The following is a 22,660-nucleotide window of genomic DNA, read 5'->3' as shown; positions in this document are numbered from 1 at the left end:
CAAAGCTGTGCAGCTGAAAAGTACAATTATTTGTTTGCTTTTGAGGTACCTTTGATGTAACATGAGCTTAATTCTGCTTTAAATATTAACAGAAGTAAACAGGGTATGAACAATTTCCTGTGTTCTTGCATTTAAGATTTAATATTCTTGTTTTTCAGCTTCCATTTCCAGTTTAAAAGCTGAATTGGAAAGAATAAAAGCAGAAAAGGAACAGGTAAGAAGCTCTTTCACTGTGGAATTTTTGAGTTTGATACTGTGGGGTTTTTTAGTAAAGGGATTTTTTCCTCTCTTCTGTATTGATGCCAGTGTAGGAATAGGACACACTCACAGTTCTGTTCCTTAAAAGGTGTTTTATTAATCTGTAACATAAATACTGGATTAACTAATTCCTAATTACTACTAGACTACCTAACACTGACCTACATGTCAAGTTTGGGTATTTCTCTCCAGCTCCAAAAGTAAATAAATGGAGAGAAAGTGGTGTTATTCAGGTGTTTTCTCTGCCCCTAGAAGAGATTATTTAGGTGTGTTTCTGAGTCCCCTAAGTACTGAAAGATACTTAGACTTCCTTATGGAGGGACTGTGGGAGATGGAAATGTTATGAAGTTTAGTTAATTTTTTTATATTATTATTATGCAGTTGGAAAGTTCTTCACAGGAAAACCTGCAGCAGCTGGAGAGTCTGCAGGAGGCAAAGAATGCTCTAGAAGAACAGCTGAAGAAGGAGACTGCAGCAAAGGTAGCTATGATGTCTGGATGTGAAGTGTATCTGCATCTTTTGTGATGAGCAGCTGTGTCAGAGAATGTGGCACTACCTAAGAATGAAAAAAAGAAGCTTTTGAATGTTGGTAAGAAACTGGCAGGGCAATAATGTCCTCTGGATGTGGTTAAATCCTCACCCCTGTTTTCAGTGGGATTTGTAAAGTGGTGGCTCTGAATTGCTGCTGACCTGACCATCCCAAGGGAAGGCTCAGGAACATTCCAGCCTGTGCAGTGTCCTGATAACCAAACCTTGGCTTGGATGCTTTGATGCTTTTGAAGAAATGTTTGGGAGTTTTTTTGTAGTTGCTGTAAGAAGGGTCTCTACTTCAGCACTCAGATGGAATAAATGTGATCTGAGCACTCTCTCTCTGCCCTCTCTTGTTGTGGTTTTGGTTTTTTATGCCCTTTCCCCCAACACTTCTCTGACTACAGCTCAGGACAGCAAGACAGTTACATTGCCAGCAGCAATTACTGCCCTTACCATGAACTTATGCACTAAAACTCAGAACTCTGCCTTTGTATTTTGAGATCCCTGCTCATGGTGCTGTTAAGGGACTTGGGGATTTTTCATGCCTTGACCAGTCTATTAGCACCTGTTAATGGGTATCAGCCCCTGATTTTGCACTTTGGAAAACTGAGGTGGGGAAAGACTGGTTTGGTTTGTTGCCCTGTGAATGCTGTGCTGCTTTCCTCTGGTATCACACTTTAATCAGTTTATACAAGCTGCTGATTTTTATTCAGTTCAAGCATAAGAATCTTTTCCTCCTCAGGCCAACCTTGAGCAGCTGGTGTTTGAAGAGAAGAACAAAGCCCAGAGGTTGCAGACTGAATTGGATGTCAGTGAGCAAGTGCAGAGAGACTTTGTAAAGCTTTCCCAGACACTTCAGGTAAGAGTCCAATCAATGTGGAAGGGCTAATTTAGTTTCATTATTTCTCCAGAGCTGAGCAAAATAAGAAATAGCAGTTGTAAATTTTCTTATGTTGGTATTTATGATCTATTTTAGAATTTGTTAGTGTAATAAACTGCTCAGGTATTCCCACTATGATATTATTATTAAAACTATTGGGATTCCATCCTGATTACATGGTTCTAGCTAATTTTCAGTTATTGTACTAAAAGAAACTGTGCAGGGCCAGAGATGATGGCTCTTCCAGACCTGTGTTTTTCCTTGTCCATCTCCTGATGCTTCCAATGTGATATTTTCATAGCAAATCATTCAGATGCAAATATTTAAGGACAAAGTAAGGAGCTGGTACTGCTTGGTCTGAATATATGAAATGGTTCTTAGTGTCACAGTTATTGCTTTCTATTTATACATTCTAAAAGTCTGGTTCTTGCAATTGCCTCTGTTGTTATCCTTGTATTTCCTCCACCAAGTGAACCTGTGGTTGATGTGAGGGGAGGAGTTTGGTCAGGGGTGTCCCTGAGGCTGACCCAGGTTTGCCAGGCTGTTCTGCTGCAGTTTGTGTGCAGGGGGACTCTCAGTGTCCTGGGGAAGCCAGGCTGGACTGGGCTCACCCTCAGAGTCTGTGTTCCCAGAGCTTGTGCCCCCTTTATGTTCCAGCTTTGCTCACAGAGGAGCTGCTGAATTTCAGCCCCGTCTCCTTGCAGTCCTTGGCCAGGCCCTCAGTGACATCCAGCAGAATTCAAACTGCACATTTTCTGAGCCAGGCATTCAGGTTTACTTGGAAAATTAACACCAGAATGTGGGAGATTTGTTTACTAGACACAGTTTAGCTGGATGGACAATGGAGATCTGTCCTCTCTGGCTCTGTGTCTGGAGGAGTTGGGAGGACAAAGGAGACTATTGAGTTGTCCTGCTTAGGGAAATTGCTTCTTGTTTGTCTTCATCCTCAGTTTTTGGGTTTTAAAGTCCTGCAGGCACTGTTTTATGCAGTTCTTAGAGCAAACAACCACTACTTTGAAGATGTGTGGTGGGCTCTTCCACAGCTTGCAGGTAGTTCAGTAAACCTTGAGCTCAGTTAGAACTGTAGCTCTGTGTTTTGTGTTTTCTTTCTGCCCTAAACAGAAAGTTTGTGGCTTGTGCCATGTGCACTGTACAGTGTGAGATCACCATCAGAGGAGGATTGTGGTTTCTTGGCAGGGTTATTCCCTTCTCTGGCCTTGTCAGTGAGAGCCTGGGCAGGTACCCCTTGTGTGAGGGGTCCACTGGCCAAATTAGTTATCAGCAATTCAAAGGAAGGGTTAAAAAGCAATTAAATGCTAGTTGGGGATTTATAACTGAAACCCAGATCCTACTGCAAGGATGGTGGAAGTCTGAGTGTGAGAAAGAAATCAGTTGTGCTCTTTGCATTGGTTCCAGCACAGTTCTGCTGGGCCCTTTTTCAGCAGACAGGACACAGCTTAAACTGGATTATCAGCAGAGCAAGGGGTGAGCCTGGAAATGGGATCTTTGCTCCAAGAGCATTTTGGCTGTGACCTTGAGAGCCTCTGAGGCACGTGTGGGGCTGCTCCTGGGAAGGTTCACTTTGCACATCTCCAGTTTTCCAGTACAGTGTCAGTGACTGCACATGAGACAAAACACAGAGTGCTGACGATGCCTGGAACCCCCAGAAAGTGGGGGATTATTGTAAAATCACAACTGCCTTATGTCTTCTTCCTATTCTTAGGCCCAAATTAAGCTTGTGCTCCTTCAGCCCCTGGTGATGTTGGGTCCCTTGGGGGCTCCATTTGGGCCTGGGTGTGAGCTCTTCCACTGGGCCAGACTCTGACCTCTTCCCCCTTTGGGCCTGGGTGTCAGCTCTTCCTTTGGGCCTGGTTCTGAGCTCTTCCCCTTGCTCTGGGCTCTTCCCCCCTTGGGCCTGGGTGTGAGCTCTTCCCCCTTCTAGGCCTGGCCCTGAGTTTTGCCCCCTTTGGACCTGGTTCTGGGCTCTTTCCCTTTGGGCCTGAGTGTGAGCTCTTCCCCCCTTTAGGCTTGGGTTGTGAGCTCTTCCTTTAGGCCTGGGTCTGGGTTCTCCCCCTTTAGGCCTGGCTCTGAGTCCCTTTAGCCTGGCTCTGGGCTCTTCCCCTTGCTCTGAGCTCTTCCCCATTTGGGTCTGGGTGTGAGCTCTTCCCTCCTTTGGCCCTGGGTGTGAGCTTTGGGCTCTTCCCCCTTTGAGCCTGGCTCTGCTTTCTTCCCCCCTTTGGGCCTGGCTCTGAGCTCTTCTCCCTTTGGGCCTGGGTGTGAGCTCTCCCCCTTTAGGCCTGGCTCTGGGCTCTCCCCCCGCTTTGGGCCTGGATGTGAGCTTTGGGCTCTTCTCCACTTTGAACCTGGCTCTGCTTTCTTCTCCACTTTGTGCCTGGTTCTGAGCCCCTTTGTGCCTGGTTCTGAGCCCCTTTAGTCCTGGCTCTGGGCTCTCCCCCTTTAGGCCTGGCCCTGAGCTCTTCCCCCGCTTTGGGCCTGGGTGTGAGCTTTGGGCTCTTCCCCCTTTGAACCTGGCTCTGCTTTCTTCTCCACTTTGTGCCTGGCTCTGAGCCCCTTTGTGCCTGGCTCTGAGCCCCTTTAGGCCTGGCCCTGGACCCCTTTAGGCCTGGCTCTGCCCCTTAGTGCCTGGCTCTGGCTGTGCCCCTGCTGACTGCATTCCCGTGTTGTTCCTGCAGGTGCAGCTGGAGAGGATCCGGCAGGCAGATTCCCTGGAGAGGATCCGTGCAATCCTGAACGACACAAAACTGACGGACATTAATCAGCTCCCTGAAACATGACAGACACCCTGCTGGGCTCCAAGGCTGTGGCTGAGGTTTTTAACTCATCTTTATAGCAACATTAATTATTATTTAACTCTAACCGAGAGAGCAGAAGACAACAGAGGGGAGCAATGACTTAAGTTTTGTTTCTAGAGGGGAGAAAGGTTTCGTACTGGGCAGGAAGAGAGCACAAGGGTGACTTGTAGTGTAGGAAGGAGAATTTCTAATGGAAACACTAATGAGTGCAGTGTTTCGTGTTCCACTGAGTGGGATCAGTCCTTACATTCTGAAAAACTTCCCTCTTTCAGCCGACTTCGTAACCTAATCTAGAGTTTTGGAACATAAACCCCTGTCTTTCCCTCTGTTCTTTCCCCCACTACTGTGATCAAAGTAGCTGCTGGAAACTATTGTCCCTCCAAAACGTTGAAGAGCAAAGTGGTTGAAGTTTTTCTGTTTGAATAGTCAGTAACAGTATTCAGCTAGCAGAGAGAATGAGGTGTAGAGTATGCTGTATGAATATTTTATATTAAAATATGACTTTATTAGCAGGACACTGGATATTGATCTTATTTCATAACTCAGTACTTTTTTTTTAAAAAACCATTGGCTCTGTGAAGAATTTGAATGCTGCTGAAATGTGGATATGAGTGAGCTGTGTATCTCCTGAACAGATAAATGCTAATCCAAAAGAAAAAGAACACTGTACTGAGAATTTAACTCCTTGCCATTTTTCTGTTGAATTCAGATACAGAAAGAAAAGCACAAGAAATGCACTGTTTTGTAATCTCTTTTCACAAATGTAATTTAGAATATGGAGCTACAACCGGTTGTTTCTCATCTCCTAAAGCTGAGCAGTGCCTGGAATCCCTTCTCTGTGGAAAAAAAAAAAAAAAAAAAAAAACCAAAAACCAAGCAAACAAAAAACCCAAACAGAAAAAAGCTGGTAAGAGTCATGTGCATGTCTGAGCATTGGCCTGAGGTGGGGCAGGTGTGCTCTGCTCTGGGCTGGCACAAGGTGTGAAGGCAGGAGCTCTCTGGGATGGTGCCCAGGGCAGTGCCAGCACCCAGGGCAGCACTGCCAGGCCCTCCTGGGCAGGGCACAGAGCTGCAGGAGCTGCAGGATTGTGCTGCTGGAGGGGCAGTGCAGCTCTGTGCTGTCCTGCGCTGCTGTCCCCTGCTTCTGCTCCCAGACTGTTCAATTACACTCAGTAATGTGGCAGCAGAGGCAGGAAATTCTTGTGATCACTCACTTGCCAGGTTTGGGTTTCTTGTTCTATAAATGTCCAGAGGTAACATGAGCATTCCTCCTCCTCCTCCTCCTCTCCTCCTGCACTGCTGGAGTTCCATGCATGCAGCTGGACACATTCCTGAGCTGTTGCAGGTGTTGGTGATCCTGGTGGTACAAACCCAATTCTTGAACTTTGCAACTCAGTTAAAAGGAGGCTGAAGGAGCAGATCCTGCTGTCCAAAACTTCTTAGTTTTTCCTCCATTCCTTGATGTTTTTTCTTCATATACTTGGCCAGAGATCTGCTTTTCTTCATCACCTTCAAAAGTGACAGAAAATGCTCCAAACTGCAATGCACATGACTATGTACTTTAAGTGCTTAAATCCTATTTTTAGCAGTGCAAATCCTGCTACTGACATCAAGTCAGAACCAGTGGTTTTGAAGAGGAATGCCTTAAAAACAGCCAAAAAAGCATCATACAAGCTCAATTCCTTGCCACTCATTACAAAAATTAAAGCATTTTATTCACCCTAGCAATTAATTCCCTTCATAATCCTGACACCCAAAAGCAAATTTTCCCACCTTAGTAATGACTAACAGATGGCAGAGCTGTCATGTTTAGAGATGACACTTGCTGTCACATAAAGGTGACGTTGAAGTGTGGCTTGAGTCTTATTTGGCAGTTACCAGATTAGGGGTTTTTTACTCTTCCTCACTATTTGCTGAGCTGTGGGTGACAGCAGCCAGGTCCTGATGCAGAAATCCAGGACCAGATATTTTTATTCAGTTTCCAATGGCTGGGTAGACTTTAGAGACAAAACTACAGGCCTTTAGTAGGAGCTGCAGAACAGAAAGGAAAGCTTTTTTCTCTGTTCCCATCCTCCTTTGCCAAAATGTGTAACAGGTTACAAGGTTAGTTACTGTAACTGGGGCCTCATCTGTGCAGGAGGTGTAAGGAAGCCTCTTGTATGGCAAAACTACGCCATATCCTGCACCTTCTTCAGCAAGCTGAGCTCTTTAGGAACTGCACCTTGAAGTCTTTCACAGTAAAATATTTTTGGTTGTGTTTCTGGATGGTCCCAGTGTGAGAGAGCAGGGGAAGGAGCTGTTCTGGCCTTCCAGCATCCCTTGCTGGTCCCATGTCTGACCTGTTCTGAGCAGCCCTGGCTGTGCTGGCTCAGAGCCTTTCAGGTGCTGCAGGGCTGGGGGCTTTTCCTTGCTGTGTTTTTGTGGCTCGTGGGCACAGCTTTCCCCAGGTGTGGTGGTGTCAGGGCGAGCTCAGGGCTGCAGCCTGGCAGGAAGGAGGTGAGTGGGACACGTGCTTTGGGCTCCTTGGCAGCCCCAGGGCTGTGGGGCTGCTCCTAAAGGCAGCTCTGGGTGTGCACTGAGTGCTTTGGGCTCCTTGGCAGCCCCAGGGCTGTGGGGCTGCTCCCCAAGGCAGACCTGCAGCCCTGGGGCTGTGCATGCACTGTGTGCTTTTCCTTGTTGGTGAGCCAGGCACTGCACAAGTCCCTGGAGGAACTTCCTTTGGTGTGGAGAGGAGGGCAGGCAGCTCTTGCATGGTTTTTCCTTTTCACCTCCCTGTTCCATCACACAGCCCAACACCTGTGCTCCTGTCCCAGTACCAGCTGTGACCATTTTAGTGTTGGAACACGAGTCACCCTTTTCACCAACTGCTGTAATGTCAGACTTTTAAACAATTCAGTTGGAAATTGGAACCCTGGCTGTTCACAGAAGTGGTGGGAGATGTGCTCCCTGCAAACTGCTGTCCCTCCTGGGGGAAGGACAGCAAAGCTTCAGCAGCAGCAATTGAGCTTCTGCTGAACTCAGACTCAAAGGGGCCTTTAAAAGCAAAACAAGACAGTGTGTGCCAAATTTGCAGAGCAAATTTAAAAGACTGTAAATGTAGGAAAAGCTCTTGGTGTAGATACTCACTGGATGATGGATTCTGGTGTTGCTGCTCGTGAACATGAGAAAACAAATGCTCTTCCTTCCAGTTCTGGGTGTTGTGGAGCGTGGCTGGGGCTGGGTGGGTTCTCCTGGCTCAGGCAGTGTCACTGCTCAGCTGTGCCAGGGGCTGAGCTGTTGGTGGAGGCTGTAGCAGGGCCCAGGTGGAGTTCTGGAGTTCTGTCTGCATTCCTGTACCTGTATAGTCTTAACCTGTACAAAGTGTTCTTGCAGCATGTCTGGTACCCCCAGCAGTGCCCCCCTGTTTTAGCAGTGCAGTAACTCCTGTCCCCCCTGAGCTTCACCGTGGCACCTTTTCCAAGGGCAGGGGGGAGGGACAACAATTCCTTATTGTCCACTAGAGTCTGTCTACAGCAGAGACTGAATTGGCCTTGTAATGGCAAGAAGGACTGCAGAGCCATCTTTGCAAAAGGCAAACAGTGTTTGGAAGTCAATACTGCATTCCAGTGAGCCAAGCCATTGGTGTCCTGTGCAATCGTGGGTGTAGAATTCTGCTGTCTCCAGGATTCCAGTGTAACCATTTGTTAACTGTACTGAAGGTGTGTCCTTTATGGAGAAAGTGTTCCAAATTAAAAAAAAGCTGCTGAAGTGTGTGTGCACGGCTCTGGTCTTTCTCCTCTGCCTCCTGCCACAGCCTCCCCCCAGGGAACCCCTGATGGAGGAAGGGTGGGAGACAATCCCAGGATAACCCCAGGGAGCAGCAACCCCCACACCTGAGGCAGCTACAGGAGTTACCCTCTAACACCCCAAATATAAAACACCTGCAGCATGTCCCCTTCCCATGACAAAAACAGGAACCACAGCATGTAAGGAGTCATATCAAAAGTATTTTATTTCACAGTTCTTTACAAAATAATATGTAAAAGGTGTATTGTTCAACATACAAATGGTAAATATACAAGGGAATACCAGGGCCAGGTAAAGCTCATCCAGCCCCTGGCTGCAGGGTCCTCTCCAGGACACGTCAGAAGTTCACGTGGCTCCTGATGTCGTTGATCTGTTTCACCATCTCCCTGATGTGTTCTCCCCTTCAAGAAAAAATAAGCCAAGTCAAAAGGCTGCACAGAGCTAGGGAGGAAGGGAAACACTGGAGCTGGTAGAAACAGGGAATGGGAGCAGTGCCTGTCATCCCAGGCTGGGTTACAGACTGCCCTGGGATCCCGGGGCTAAAGCACTTCCACACAGCTGCTCCAAGTGCTGCTCTCAGGAGCTGCACATCCTGTGGTCCTGTGCTTCAGCCCCTCTGGCCCAGCACGGCTTAAGTGACACCTGAGACACCTGCACTGAAGGTGACCAGGGCTCAGGTTCCTCAGGAGGAGCCCAGCTTGCACTTACTCCTCTCTCAGGACAGCCTGGATGCACTTGCTCTGGTAGGCACTGAGGCTGATGCTGGGCTTGCGGGGGCTGCACCCCTTCTCCATCTGTTTCTGTTGGTATTCCTTCTTCATTTTCACCTGGGAGGAGAGGAGAGAAGGCCCCAGTCAGTGCTGGTGCTGCCTGCCACAGTGGAAGCTTGTTAATTACAGACTGCTGTGTTGTACTGCAATTAATTGGGTTTTTTGGGTTTAAATCTGTCTGCTTTTGCACTTCCCACTAAGAGAAGAACTGTCCCTGCCAGGGTGAGGACTGAGGAGCTCTCTGAGGGCTTACAGTGTGTGCAAAGGTTCTGTCTGTATTACACCAAGGGCCCAAAGCCCCTTTAGTTCATTGCTGCTAATTAACACAAGGACAGCATCACTTTGAAGGCAGGACTTGTCTGTCAGCACTGAGGGAGGAGCTCAGGAACCTCCCAGCCTGGCCATTCCTCCTCTCACCTGTCTGATAGCATTGCTCAGGTGCTGCAGCTGGTCATGGATTGTCTGCAGTTCCTTCTTCATATCTTTTTCAGTGTCAGATAGAACAGGAAGCTGAGAGTGGAAACTCCGAAGGACTTTCTTCATCCTTTAAAGCAAGAAATGTCTCTGAGTTAACATCCCTGGTACCCAGCTCTGCTCAAACACCTGGGCCAGGCTGCCCAAGTCTCAGGGGCTTCACCTTCCCCTTCCAGCTGGTCTCAGGGGCATTTCTGAGCATGGGGGGCCTGCAGACAGATCACACCAAGCCCCAGCACAGGGAACTGCAGAAGCCCAGTTTTGTAAGTAACCAGCAGCTCCTGCCCACTCTGTTCTACCACACCTGCAAACTCTGTGTAACATCAGGGGCTGTGAGGGGGAATAGAGCCCTGTGTGCCCTCACCTGTTCATGATGTCTTCTTGCTTCTCTTTGGCTTCCTCATACTTGTCAGCCAAGCGCTCGGCCATCTCCCGCAAGCTTTTCCTTAAGGGGAGGGAGAAACAATTCCTCACTTCAGATCCACACACGGGACAAGGCAGGGGGTGGGGAAAGGACAAGGAGGCAGCTGGAGGAGGGAGCAAACCTGCAGGCTGGGAACGCCTTCACTTGGCACCTGTTCCACACAGGGCCTTGTCCAAGCCACCACAGGTGCATCATTCCTGAGGTTTGGCTGGACACAGGGACAGGCTCTACTCACCTCTCCTCTCGACAGTAACTCAGATCCTCCAGTTGTTTCTTCTTCTGACCCCACAGCAGCTTCACTCTGAAATAAACACATATGAAAAGAAAATAAAATCAGACCACTTGCAACCAGTTGAATCAGGATTTACACCACAGAGAAAATGCTCGGAGTGGGAAGAACTAAAGACACTGAAAGGGGGGCAGTGAGAAAAAACTCCCATTTTGTCCTAACTGTATAGTGTAAATAACTGACTATGATTTGAAGCAGCAATTTTCCTTTGTCAGGATTAGTGCTGAGATTAGATTTCCTATCACCCACAGGCCCAGGCAGGCAAACACCATGAGAAAAGTATGTTATCTGTGTATGTTTACCATTTTTTAGTTCCCCTATAAACCACTACAGAGATCAGCTATTAAACTCACCCCTGCTTTTCCTGATAACTCAGTTTTAAGTTCTGGTATTAATTGTTAGTTTTACACTTAGTACATTTACTCAATCACCAGATCAGACCCACAGTGCTGCTGTGTGCCAGCACATTTTATGAGAGTTTTGCATTACCTTTGCTGAATCTCCTCTTTTGCCAGATCCTGTTTCAGTATATATTCCTCTCTGAACACCTGGGTGGCTCTGCTAAGGAGCTGAAGGCATTCTTCAGGGGGAGGAGCAGCATCTTTATCTGCAGATCTTAAGATTGACATTTTTGCCATCTTACTAATATGTTCCTTTGGAAGCCTAAAACACTTCCAGTGTTTATGGTAAAGCTCGTGGGAGGGGAGGGTCTGTTATGAAAGTGAGGGATTACAATGAAATCCCTTTGACATGAGGAAATCCCAAGGTAGCTTAAGATACCCCAAACCCAATGGGCCAAGCAATGAGAACCTCACCAGCTGAAGGCAGCCCTGCTCTGAGCAGGAGCCTGGAGCCAGGGATCCCCTCCCAGCCCGTGCCATCCCTGGGCTGGATGCCATCCCCCCAGGAGCACAAGCACCAGTCATGGCAGCACTGCCATGCCAAGGCCATGTGCTGTTCAACAGGAGCTGCCCAACACCCAGTGCTCCCAAGTGTTGCCCCTGCAGGTGCCCCAGGCTGTGCTCACTTGAGGTGCAGGGGGTTGGCAGAGCTGCGCTGCAGGATGCCCTGGATGTGCTTCTCGAAGGAATGCTCAGCCTCGGCCACGATGCGCAGCGGGGACACGGCCAGCTCCTTGTCCTCCCTGGTGCACAGCAGGGGAGGGGACGCAGGGTGCACAGTGCTCCTGCACACAGCACAGGGGAACAGTCACACACCCTGAAACAGCCAGAGCTCCCTGACACAGTCACACACACTGAAACAGCCAGAGCTCCCTGACACAGTCACACACACTGAAACAGCCAGAGCTCCCTCACTGACACAGTCACACACTCACAGTGAAACAGCCAGAGCTCCCTCCCTGACACAGTCACACACCCTGAAACAGCCAGAGCTCCCTCACTGACACAGTCACACACTCACACTGAAACAGCCAGAGCTCCCTCACTGACACAGTCACACACACTGAAACAGTCAGAGCTCCCTGACACAGTCACACACACTGAAACAACCAGAGCTCCCTCATTGACACAGTCACACACACTGAAACAGTCAGAGCTCCCTGACACAGTCACACACACTGAAACAACCAGAGCTCCCTCATTGACACAGTCACACACACTGAAACAGTCAGAGCTCCCTGACACAGTCACACACACTGAAACAGTCAGAGCTCCCTGACACAGTCACACACACTGAAACAGTCAGAGCTCCCTGACACAGTCACACACACTGAAACAGCCAGAGCTCCCTGACACAGTCACACACACTGAAACAGCCAGAGCTCCCTCATTGACACAGTCACACACCCTGAAACAGCCAGAGCTCCCTCACTGACACAGTCACACACACTGAAACAGCCAGAGCTCCCTGACACAGTCACACACCCTGAAACAGCCAGAGCTCCCTCACTGACACAGTCACACACTCTGAAACAGCCAGAGCTCCCTCACTGACACACTCACACACCCTGAAACAGCCAGAGCTCCCTCACTGACACAGTCACACACTCACACTGAAACAAAGCTCCCTCACTGGAACCCCTCCACTGTGGAGTTCCTGTCACTGCAGCTGTTTCAGGGATGTGGTAAATCCAGCCCTAGCAGGGCAGGCAAAGCTCACATCCCCACACCTGCTTGGTCACAGCTCAAACTAGCAAGAATCATAAATATCCCTTGGCTTAAGGAGAAGGAAGTTCCAGAACAAGGCAGGCAGGCACTGGAACAGCAGCATGACCTTCTCCACAAAGCACCCTGCCTGGTCACTGCCCACCTGTGTGGAAACAGTGAAATAAATTCAAGAGAACCTCATGTTAACACTGGCTCTGCTCTCTGTCCTACCTTAAACAGTGTCCTGCAAAAAAAAGCTGAAAATAGTGTCACCCCCTCAAGGTGTTCATTTCACTGTGCAAATGCACATTTACACCACTCTGTATCTTTGCCACCACCTCCAAAGAAAGTAACTGGAAGCACAAACAAAAATCCTACTTCTGTTTTTCCCCTTTCAGGCACACATAACCTCAGCAGCCCATTAAGAATATCAACACTACTGAAAAACCCCAACAATACCATCAAGAACATTTTTTTGTCCTAATACTCACTAAAAGTGACCTGATTAATTATATCCCCTACAAACACCTCATCAGCAGTAGGTAACAGCTCAGTAACTCCCAGTGCTCAACCAAGGAGTGTTCAGAAAGCAAAACTTCATGGAGTGTCCTAAGAGCTGCAGAAGCCTGGGGTGAAACAACCAAAGAGTAACTGAAAAACAGGAATATCCTTTTTTGGTCCTTTCCATGCAGTCATGGACTTCAACTGAGAACCACATACAAGAGAGGCCTTGTAATGCACTCATAGCTGTTGGTGATGCAAATCATGGTGGGCCCCAGGACATCAGAAACAATCCAAAATCCTCTAATTGGAGAAGGCTGCCTGAAGAGAAGAACACAAAAATTACCCAGTCAGGAGAGTTCTTAATTCCTGAAATTGTGCATGTTCACTCTTTTGGAAATGCTCCAAGGTCAGGTAAATGGAAGTGAAAATTTCTGCTGGTCTGACAGGTGATTTTCAGACAGAAACACACGAATTTAAGCTACTACCCTAACTGTGCAGTAAGAATCCTGATACACAGATTGCTCAGTTGTATTGTTTGAAAACTTCTGAGCTTACTTTACTTTAATGGCAAGAATGCAGCAAAAGATGACAAATCATAAATATTTTCCATAGCAAGTCCACAACTTGAAAGCAATTGAGAAAGGGTTTGGTTTTTTACCTGCATGGCAGTGGTTTTGTACAAAGAATATGTTCAACAAAGCACTTCTGTTCTGCTCCCAGCTCCTGTAAACTGTCTTTGTCTTCCTCATCTACAAGGAGACAAGTCAGGATGCATCAGATCCACTTTGCAGGGTGAGGGATTCAGCAGTACCTGCATCCACCAGCCTGTTACTGGAAGATGTTCATCTGTTCCCCCACTTCCCTCACTCACCTGAACCAAGGAATTTGTGCAGTTTGTTGATCCATGTCAAGCCCACACTGTGGACACCAGCTTCGTGTGTGCAGTGGTACCTAGAGGGACATTTGGGATCTGAAATTGAAGCAGAAAATGTAAGAGATGGCACTGAGGTGAGAAAAACTCACCCTTCACACCTGCACTGCTGATCCTGTGTATCAACCTAGTGTCCAATCAGCTTTAACACCTTAGTGCAAGCATGAGAAACAGAGATACAGGTTAGAGTCTAACACACGGATGATGTTTTGAACCCTTCCTATCACACCACATCTGCATCACTCAGACAGGTTTCCAATGGCAGATTATTAAAACTAGCAGACCACATTCTGTCAAGCTGCTTGTTCCCAAAGACCCAAAGATTTTGTCCTGCCCCAATTCCATGGGATAAGCAGGTCCTTCCCTCAGGATCACCCTCCCCACAGCGCTCCCTCACACTCACAGGTCAGCACAGATGCAGAAACTTCTGCTTCATAACCCTCAGATGACAGAATTTAGTATTGACCATGTGTAATCTACACTGGAGCCCCTCCCAGGCTTGCTCCTTCCACAGCTGTATTGAGGGCATCAGGCAAATCCTTACTCTGACCCCGTTTGTCTGACACTGATGAGAATGTGCAGATAACTGGATCCTAAATGTGTGGAATAAAAAGCCACGAGCTGAACAACAGCCCTACCTCGGTGCAGCTTGATTGGGCAAGAGAAATCAGACTCCAAAGGATCTTCCTCATCTCCTGTTGCCAGTTTCAGTGCAAGTTCCAGCTCAACACATTCAAACACGTACAGGGAAGGAATAAGATCGGATCTTGGGTCCCAGGACTTCTCTGACTGTAAAGAGCATTGAATTCTTCTGTCAGACACCATTTAAATAGGAATGCCAACATAAACAGCATCAAGAAAGAGTTACAAGATTTAATTGTCAAGGAATGTAGTTCAACTTTACTTACAAAAAAAATTAACTCGAACCCAGGGTTTCTCAGAAAATCCTCCTTAAATTAGATCCTAGTAAATTTGATCAAAAACTCATCTACTGTCAGGGTACCCAGAACTGAGATGTGTCAGGGAGTCACAGGGACTGGCTGAAACAGGAGAAAGATTCACTACCTCATTCCAAAAGAATGCAGCTTTGGCACTTGGCACACCCTTCGAGGCATCCCGCCACCTTGCAGCAAGAACTTAGATTAAAGACACAAAAATACCTCCAGAAAAAAACCAAACCAAGAGAAGGTACCTGCTCATCATCCTCCTCTCCATCCAGCACCACGCAGTGGTAGAGCATGCCCGACTCGGTGGCAATGACCAGGATGTTGGGCACGCAGGGCAGGCACAGCACGGCGCAGGCGTCGTAGCCGTAGTTGTCCTCGGCCGCCGGGTGCATGGGCAGCGGCCCCAGCAGCTTCCCCGGGCTGCCCGTGCTGCAGGGAACGGGCAAGGAACGGGTAAGGAGCGGGTAAGGAGCGGGCAAGGAACGGGTCTGGTCTCAGCCCACGGCTGTCAGACCATGGCTGGGAGCTCTCAGTCCCACTGCACTGCTGCAGAGTGCAAGTCTGACCTGCAGCTCCTTGCTGGAGAGCTCAGAGGGGAAATCAGAGCTCATTTCATTACACTTTATGCTTTGAAAGCAACCAAAGCTGCACTGCAAAAATTCATGAGGAAACATTCTCATGCAAGAACACAAAATACTCATGGAAAGCTCAAGTTAATGATTACTCAACTGGTTCTTGCACTTCACATGCAGCATTTTGTGCTGTGGCATTTCTTTGGGCAGAACTTTAGATGGACTAAAGCCACCTCACTGCCTGCAGACAGATCTCCTCACAGTGCTGTTTCTAACCCAAGTACCACAGACTTTAATATTCAGCTACACAAGATCTAACTTTTAAGTCTTGCACCATCTTCTCTGTTTTCTAAAGTAATTCCTTCTTGTATCATGTTTATATTTTTGATTAATTATTTCCATTGCAGAACAGCCTGTGAACTCCCTATGCTCTTCAATTTCTTTTCCTAGGATGCCCCTGGCTCAATGAGCCTCATCCAAAGCTAAGGATGTCTATGCCACAAAATACACTGAACAGCCTTAGACCCACTGATCTTTTTACAGCCCGGTGTGTTCATATCAGATTGCTGGTGGTAAATAATGCACAGTGCATTCTGAGCAGTGGAAGCTGCACCCATAATGTTTGGATGAGAAAGGATGACAGGCTGGATTTGGATTCCAGTCTATCAGCACTGCCACAGAGACAGAACAGGCTGCAATACAAGAAAACTCAGCCCAGCATCCCTCACAGAGTCCCAGCCAAGCTGAGAGGTGACACCCGAGCACCCCACGAGCCCTGGGGCTCAGAGCTTACCTCTGGAGCAGGCTGACGTAGGTGAGGAAGGTCTCTCCATTCTCATAGAGGATGTACAGGGGGTAGCCCAGCACCTCCTCGCTGCCGCGCTGGCCCAGGGCGTGCTTGGGCACCGGCACCTGCGGCCCGAAGTCGAAGGCCACGGCTGTCTCACCCAGGGACGCTGTGTACGCTCTCCTGGCACAGGGCACAACCAGCTGGGTCAGCAAGCACTGAGAGCACAGAGTGCAACCTGCTCCTGAGGGCTGTGCTGCCAAATCCCTGCCCAACCCCGTCCCATCCAGCAGTGCCAGCCACAAAAGGGTGTAAGGGACACCCCTGATGTGGCACATGGGTCCTGCAGTGCCCCCACAGCTCCAGAGACACAGGCGGGGCTCTGGTACTTCTGTGAGGGACACCACTCTGTGCTGCAAGAGTTCTGTTTCCAACCAGGCCAAGAGGGAAATAAAAAGATAATCTATTCTCTACATTCCTCACTCAAAATCCCCTTCTTAACCCCATCCTAAAGTCAATGCACAGTTTTCAAGTTACTACTCTGACAAACACTTCACTGTACAGTTTGTCACCACTTTGCTTTAGAAGGGTGGAGAGAGAGGAAGGAGAGGGAGGAAGGAAGGGAGGGAGGGAGGGAGGGAGGAAGGAAGGAAGGAAGGAAGGAAGGAAGGAAGGAAGGAAGGAAGGAAGGAAGGAAGGAAGGAAGGAAGGAAGGAAGGAAGGAAGGAAGGAAGGAAGGAAGGAAGGAAGGAAGGAAGGAAGGAAGGAAGGAAGGAAGGAAGGAAGGAAGGAAGGAAGGAAGGAAGAAGGAAGGAAGGAAGGAAGGAAGGAAGGAAGGAAGGAAGGAAGGAAGGAAGGAAGGAAGGAAGGAAGGAAGGAAGGAAGGAAGGAAGGAAGGAAGGAAGGAGAAGGGAAAGTGTAGGTACTCTGCCATGAAGAAGTGCTAGCACTACAGAATTCATGAGAGATTTTCAGGCACATTTATCACTTATCCATTAAAAACACAACTGAGAATACTGAGCTTATTCTGCAAAAGCATTTCAAAATACAAGAAGCCACACCAACCCTGTTTTGATGGTCAGAGTCTCCTCCTCAGTGTCTGAAAGCACAATCACCTTGATGGGTGTGTGAGGCACCTTCAGACTGTAAAACCTGGGGGAAAGAAAGAAACAGCAGCCATGGTCACTCTGCTGGCAGTGCTGCACATTCCCTGCTGACACAGGAACATCAGCCACTCTCACTCTGAAATTCCCCCCATCCTACTTTTTTATTGCTAACTCTGGTAAAAATGGCAGCATGCAAATACCCAGTGACAAATTAAGGCTAGACATGACAAAAAAACTACACTTCAGATAATCAGCCACAAATGGGGCTTACCTGATGGTGTTATCTGATGTCAGGAGCACGATGTGGGGCTCCATGGTGTCACAGGGGTACCAGGCTGCATGCTTTAGGGTCAGGGAGGTTGAGCTGGTGAAGAAGCGCTCCGCAATAGGAATGGTACTGGAACACAGAGCAGAGATTGCACTAGGACCAGAAACACACAAGCTGCTTCCAAAGGGAGGTGGGGGCAAGAAGAGCTAGAGACACAGCAAAAAGGTTTCAGAGTCTTTATCTGTACTACTCTGGAAGTTGGAAGGCAGCTTTCAATTGAAGCCGTCTGTTATTTCCCCCCAAATATCTGCTTTCAGGCTGCCACAGCTGAAATACTCCAAAGAAGCTGCCCCATCTCTGGACATGTCCAAGACCAGGCTGGGCAGGGCTCAGAGCAACCTGGTCTAGTGGAAGGTGTCCCTATCCATAGCAGGAGTTGGAACTTGCTGGCCTTTAAGGTGTCTTCCAACTGAAAACAATTCTATGTTTCTTTGGAAAGCTCCACAATACTAGAGGAGCATCTTGCTCCTCAGCAATTGCAACAAGTTTAGAAGGTCATTTATTTGGTTTACTTGATAAGCAGCAAGTATTTGAGCCAAAAAAATTTCATTTGTGAAACCCCAATACAACCTGTACCTTCCACCAGTGCCTTCTGTATCTGCCTAACCCCAAGAAAGGGAGGCTGAGGAGTAAGAGTGGCAGGACAAGGGTGTCATTATTCACCTGAGGCCTCACCCACCTGCAGTTCACCGTGGATTTCCCACCTTCAAACTCGGAATTCTTGCCCCAGCGTTTGGGCAGCTCAAGCACCATGAGCCCCTTGGTACCGATGAGCGCCACATGGTGCTGGGCAGGGCTCAGCAGCGTCTGGTGCACGTCGAAAAGGGGCGGGTTGATGCACAGAAGAGTCTGAAAACAGAAATGTTACAGGGAAGCACAAGCCCTTCAAAGCACCCACGGGAGTACAGCTCATCTTTATTTTGGATGGTTATTTACACGGCACGGAATCAGGCACAAAGCAGTGGGTTCCTTGGGGAAGGACACCCCAGGGCGGGCTGAGGGATGATGATGTTCCTTCAAGGAACAGACCCTGTTAGCCCCGTGCCCACCATGGCCCTCCTCCCCTCCAACATCACAGTTCACATCCCCCCACATCCTGTCGGTCCCGTTTTTAACATTCTCCACACATCCCCACATCCCCTCACGGTCCGCCCAGACCCTCACACCCAGCCCCTCCTACACGGCCCCTCACACCCAGCCCCTCCTACACGGCCCCTCATCCCCTCACGCCCCAAACGCCCCCACCCTGTCCCACTCCTCCTCATACCCTCACAGCCTCCCCATTCCTTCGCACCGCCCGCCCCAGCCCCCGCTCCCCTCAATCCGCCCCTCAGCCCTCCATCCCCTCAGCCCCTCCCGCACCTGGTAGCGGCCGAGCGCGGCGGGGTCGGTGCCGGTGCCGAGGCGGCGCAGGCCGATGGCGAGCAGGGCGGCGGCGGGCCCGTCCCAGAGCAGCAGGTCGGAGCCCAGCCCGCACAGGAGGTCGCGGAGCCGCGGCGGGCGGGGGGCGGCGGGCGCGCGCTCGCGGAGGCGGCTGAACAGCGCGTGCTGCGGCAGCGCCGCGCGCCACTGCTCCGCCGGGCCGCACTCGGCCGCCATCGCCCCGCGCGCCGCGCAGCCCTGACGTCACCGCCCGCGCGGCCAATGGGCGCCGCGGCCCGCGGACTACATTTCCCGGCGTGCCCCGCGGGCCAGGCGCGCTGCGGGCTCGGCGCGATGGCGGCGCCGGTGCAGGGGCACCGAGCGCGGTACAAGAGCCCGGGCGGGCCGCCCTGGAGGGAGACGTACCGCAGGGTGAGCGGGGAGCGGGCTGCCGGGGGGGGGGAGGGGGAACGTGGGTTCCCTCCTCATTTAGACCCAGTTCGGTCCTCCCGGGGCTGGCCGCAGTGGTCCTGCTGGGGCGGGTGAACCTCACCCCGTCCGAAACTCTCCCCTGACCGCGTCCCGAGTGACGCCCGGCGCTGCCCCCGCTGCGAGCTGTCATCCAGCTCCCCTGCAGCCCCTCCGGAACATGGCCAGCCTCGGTACCCGCCTTGCCCCTCAGGGATTCCCGGTCTCTCACCCCTACGGGACGCACCCCCCAGCCCCGGTGCCTCCCCCGTGTCCCCTCAGGGATTCCCCGTGTCTGGGCTCTCTGGGACGCGCCCCCTCCGCCGTGTCTCACCCCCAGCCCCGGTATCCCCCGTGTCCCCTCAGGGATTCCCGGTCCCTCAGCCCAGTGGGTCGCATCCCCTCCGCCGTGTCCCAGCCCCGGCACCCCCCGTGTCCCCCCGAGCCGGCGCTGACGGCCCCGGGCGCTCTCCTGTCCCCGCAGCGCTGCATGGAGCGGCTGAGGAGCAGCCGGGCCAAGCTGCTGGATCGCTACCGCCAGGCCGGGGATGGGGCGAGCAGAGCGGCCCCGGGAGCGCTGCTGGTGCAGGAGGTGATGGAGCAGGAGTGGCAGGAGCTGCGGGACAGGCTGCCCGGCCTCGGCGGAGAGCAGCCCATGGAGCAGGTCAGTGCTGTGTCCCCAGCATCAGCACCACGGGTGTGATACAGGAGTATCAAATACAGCTCCCTGCGGGTCTGACTTCAGCTTCTCACTGGAGCCGACAAAACTCAAGAGCTTCAGGGTTTCCTGTTCTGCAGCTCAGGCAGGGTGTTGAGCTGTGAAAGTGCCTCTGGGCATGAGTGGGGAAATTCCTTATTTCTTTCACAAACAGCCTGTGTATCACAGCAGAGGGTTGGTTTCCTCATCTGTGCTTTTTATATCTGGTTGTCACTTCCCTCTTCTGAGAATGGAAATGAAACCTGAATGTCTTAAAAAGCGAGTTCTTGGACAGGCTGTACTTGGGTCTCTTCTGGCTGGCTCTGCACTTGTGTTTACAGTACAGGTTGCTTCCCACAGTGCATGGGTGTGCAAATAGAGGGATTTGCAAACAGGAGACAGGAGAATTAGAGTGGATTTGTGTTGCTCAGTCAGGTGCTAGAAGTGATAAAGTGGCTGGAATGGGAGGATCACTGACTGATTCACCTTTCAGGTGCTGGAGGACCCTGATGAGCTGGCAGTGCTGGAAGAGATCCAACAAGAACTGATCTTGCAAGGTAAGATCTTTACACATCTTCTGACTCCTGTTTGATGTGTAACTTCCTGGTAGTGCAGAAGACCTGAGGCTGCACTCCTTGGTTCTTGCAAACCACGTGATACAGGGCAAGAGCCTCCTTAGAAATCTTGTTGAGGTATTGAGAGCTCTTCTCAGAGTTTTAAGAGTTTAAGTGGCATTTTAAGGTCTGTGAGAGAGGCCAGAGAAACAGGACTGAGATCTGTTAGCTCTAGGAACCTTTATAAATCAATTCAGGATGTTTCTAAAGTGCTGATCAGAAAGTAGAAAGACCCATATGAGACAAGCTGAGCCACAGAGAAAAACAGATTATCAGGAATGATTTCACCAAGCATAGAAATCTGACTCAAAGGAGTAAAAGCTCTTAGAAACTTGTATCCAGCCCAGCCTGCATCAGCCCCAGCAGGCCCTGAGGGTGCTGTGCTGTGCTGTGTTGTTGCAGAGCAGTTGGTGATTGAGGAGTACGAGCGGAGCCTGCGCTTCGATGAGGAATGTCTCAACGCCATGCTGGACGGCCTGGATGCCTCTGACAGGGTCATCTGCCCTGTATGTAGGAAGTAAGAAAGCCTTTGGCATTGGAATCAGATTCCTCACTCTCCTGCAGCAGTCTGGGCTTAGAAATGTGCAGAGAGAGGCTGCTGCTCATTTCAACAAAATAAAAATGCTTGAGCAATTATCTAACTCTAATGGGGGGGATGTTGGGTTGGTTTTGGGGTTTTTCTTGCTAAAATCTTCTCTTGTTCTGGGTGTCATGATGCTGATTGTTTGCTCTTCCCAGGAATAACCTGACTGTGAAGGCTCACTTGGTTTGTTGCCAGTGTGGATTGTACATCAGCACACAGGTAAGCTGCACTGTGACACCTGTGTGGCATCCCTGCTGCTGCAGAGGCAGCTTTAAGCTACAGACAGGAACCCCAGCTGACTTTTAATGAATTATTCTCAGGATATGACAGAGGGAAAGCTTCGGTCCCTGCTGGAAAGCACCTTGACAGAGCACAGTCAGAGGTGCCTGCACAGCCCCGAGTTCACAGTCACCAGTGGCATGGAGGAGGAAGCCAGTCTGCTGATGAGCTGCCCTGTGAGTGCAAATGTCAGGTTCCTGGAAGGGATCCCTGCTTGGATCCATGGCTCAATTACATAGTCAGAAACCACAAGTCTGTTGATCCCTGGGTTTGTGTGGCTTTTTTCACAAAACTCCTTGGAAATGGCTTTACCTTTGACCACCAGTAACCATAAAAGAGAAGTACACACCTTTAACTGCTGGATTAGGGAATCTTTCAAGGATCTGTCAAATTTAGTGCCCTAACTTTAGCCAACAACTTCTAAGTCTTGTGTGCACCATCTGATCAGATAAGGGGTTCATGAAGAAAAGTTTTAAAAATTACTTGTTTAAACCTCCTGAAAAACTTCCTCCAGGTGTCTCAGAGAATACACAGCAGCCCTTTGGCTCCAGCTAGAGCTGGTGCTTGCTTTGCTATGTAAAACCAGTGAGGACAGTGGTAGGGGCAGAGCATTTCAAATAGAGCCATGTTGGAAAAGACCTCTAAGATCAAGTCCTACCGTTCCCTCAGCACTGGCAAGGCCACAACTGACCCATGTCCCCAAGTGCCACATCTAGATGTCTTTTAAATCTCTCCAGGGATGGTGACTCCTCCACTTCCCAGGGCAGCCTCTGCCAGTGCTCAACAACTCTTTTGTGATTTTTTCCCCCCCAATCAATAATTTTTCCTGTTCAAATAGTTTTGAACTTTATACATTAACACAGTTCTCTGTTCAATTTTTTTTGTGAAGGTCTGTGACTCCTGGATGATTCTCCTCTAACATGATTGAGCTGCTGCTTTACTTCTGGAAGACTTCAATACTAAACTTCACCCAGAGCTGCTAGGACTCTTTTGTACATATTTCTAACTGCTGTGTCAAAAAGACACTCCAAAAGGCACAGTATTGCCTTGACCTGCACTTTTAACCACACAGGACATGTTTTGAAATAAATATATTTAGTTTATTTTGGCTTTGGGGTTGTCTTTAATACTACATCAGTGATCTCATAG

The 22,660-nt window shown here is 49.7% G+C and overlaps 3 protein-coding genes across 3 annotated transcripts in view; 2 read left to right on the top strand and 1 right to left on the bottom strand.

The window, feature by feature from the left end:
* The window catches only part of RABEP1 (rabaptin, RAB GTPase binding effector protein 1), a 45,464-nt gene extending 40,245 nt beyond the window's left edge, over positions 1–5,219 (top strand). The window contains exons 15-18 of the mRNA XM_064729423.1: positions 159–214; positions 640–738; positions 1,532–1,648; positions 4,363–5,219. Coding sequence (XP_064585493.1) covers positions 159–214; positions 640–738; positions 1,532–1,648; positions 4,363–4,464 — 374 coding nt within the window. The 3' untranslated portion in view covers positions 4,465–5,219. The remainder of the gene's footprint in view (positions 1–158; positions 215–639; positions 739–1,531; positions 1,649–4,362) is intronic.
* A 3,229-nt stretch (positions 5,220–8,448) lies between these two features.
* On the bottom strand, positions 8,449–19,107 carry NUP88 (nucleoporin 88). The gene is made up of 17 exons (XM_064729424.1): positions 18,871–19,107; positions 18,188–18,357; positions 17,452–17,577; positions 17,140–17,226; positions 16,081–16,257; positions 14,961–15,144; positions 14,407–14,557; positions 13,709–13,807; positions 13,496–13,586; positions 13,054–13,155; positions 11,253–11,411; positions 10,715–10,840; positions 10,172–10,237; positions 9,877–9,957; positions 9,456–9,582; positions 8,977–9,095; positions 8,449–8,669 (listed from the first exon to the last, which is right to left on the bottom strand). The coding sequence occupies exons 1-17, from the start codon at positions 19,105–19,107 to the stop codon at positions 8,606–8,608; spliced, it is 2,166 nt and encodes a 721-aa protein (XP_064585494.1). The 3' UTR covers positions 8,449–8,605.
* A 69-nt stretch (positions 19,108–19,176) lies between these two features.
* RPAIN (RPA interacting protein) lies at positions 19,177–22,614 on the top strand. Its single transcript, XM_064729426.1, has 7 exons — positions 19,177–19,302; positions 19,823–20,002; positions 20,529–20,592; positions 21,052–21,166; positions 21,388–21,451; positions 21,553–21,687; positions 22,401–22,614. The coding sequence occupies exons 1-7, from the start codon at positions 19,225–19,227 to the stop codon at positions 22,428–22,430; spliced, it is 666 nt and encodes a 221-aa protein (XP_064585496.1). The 5' UTR covers positions 19,177–19,224; the 3' UTR covers positions 22,431–22,614.
* The last annotated feature ends 46 nt before the right edge of the window (positions 22,615–22,660 follow it).

The sequence above is a fragment of the Zonotrichia leucophrys genome, chromosome 19 (genome assembly GCF_028769735.1).
Source record: "Zonotrichia leucophrys gambelii isolate GWCS_2022_RI chromosome 19, RI_Zleu_2.0, whole genome shotgun sequence".
Taxonomy (NCBI): domain Eukaryota; kingdom Metazoa; phylum Chordata; class Aves; order Passeriformes; family Passerellidae; genus Zonotrichia; species Zonotrichia leucophrys.
Note: the sequence above shows the minus strand (reverse complement) of the source record. Positions and strands in the feature narration are given on the sequence as shown.

What these genes read in the sequence shown, in the direction of transcription:
- NUP88 (XM_064729424.1), bottom strand. Translation starts at nt 19,107, where the DNA reads ATGGCGGCCGAGTGCGGCCCGGCGGAGCAGTGGCGCGCGGCGCTGCCG. An exon ending in ACTCTGACCATCAAAACAGG is followed by an intron (nt 16,258 to 17,139) that starts GTTGGTGTGGCT and finishes GCCCTGTGCCAG; the next exon opens with GAGAGCGTACACAGCGTCCC. An exon ending in TACGTCAGCCTGCTCCAGAG is followed by an intron (nt 15,145 to 16,080) that starts GTAAGCTCTGAG and finishes CGTTCCCTGCAG; the next exon opens with CACGGGCAGCCCGGGGAAGC.
- RPAIN (XM_064729426.1), top strand. Translation starts at nt 19,225, where the DNA reads ATGGCGGCGCCGGTGCAGGGGCACCGAGCGCGGTACAAGAGCCCGGGC. An exon ending in ATCTGCCCTGTATGTAGGAA is followed by an intron (nt 21,167 to 21,387) that starts GTAAGAAAGCCT and finishes TGCTCTTCCCAG; the next exon opens with GAATAACCTGACTGTGAAGG. An exon ending in GATTGTACATCAGCACACAG is followed by an intron (nt 21,452 to 21,552) that starts GTAAGCTGCACT and finishes AATTATTCTCAG; the next exon opens with GATATGACAGAGGGAAAGCT.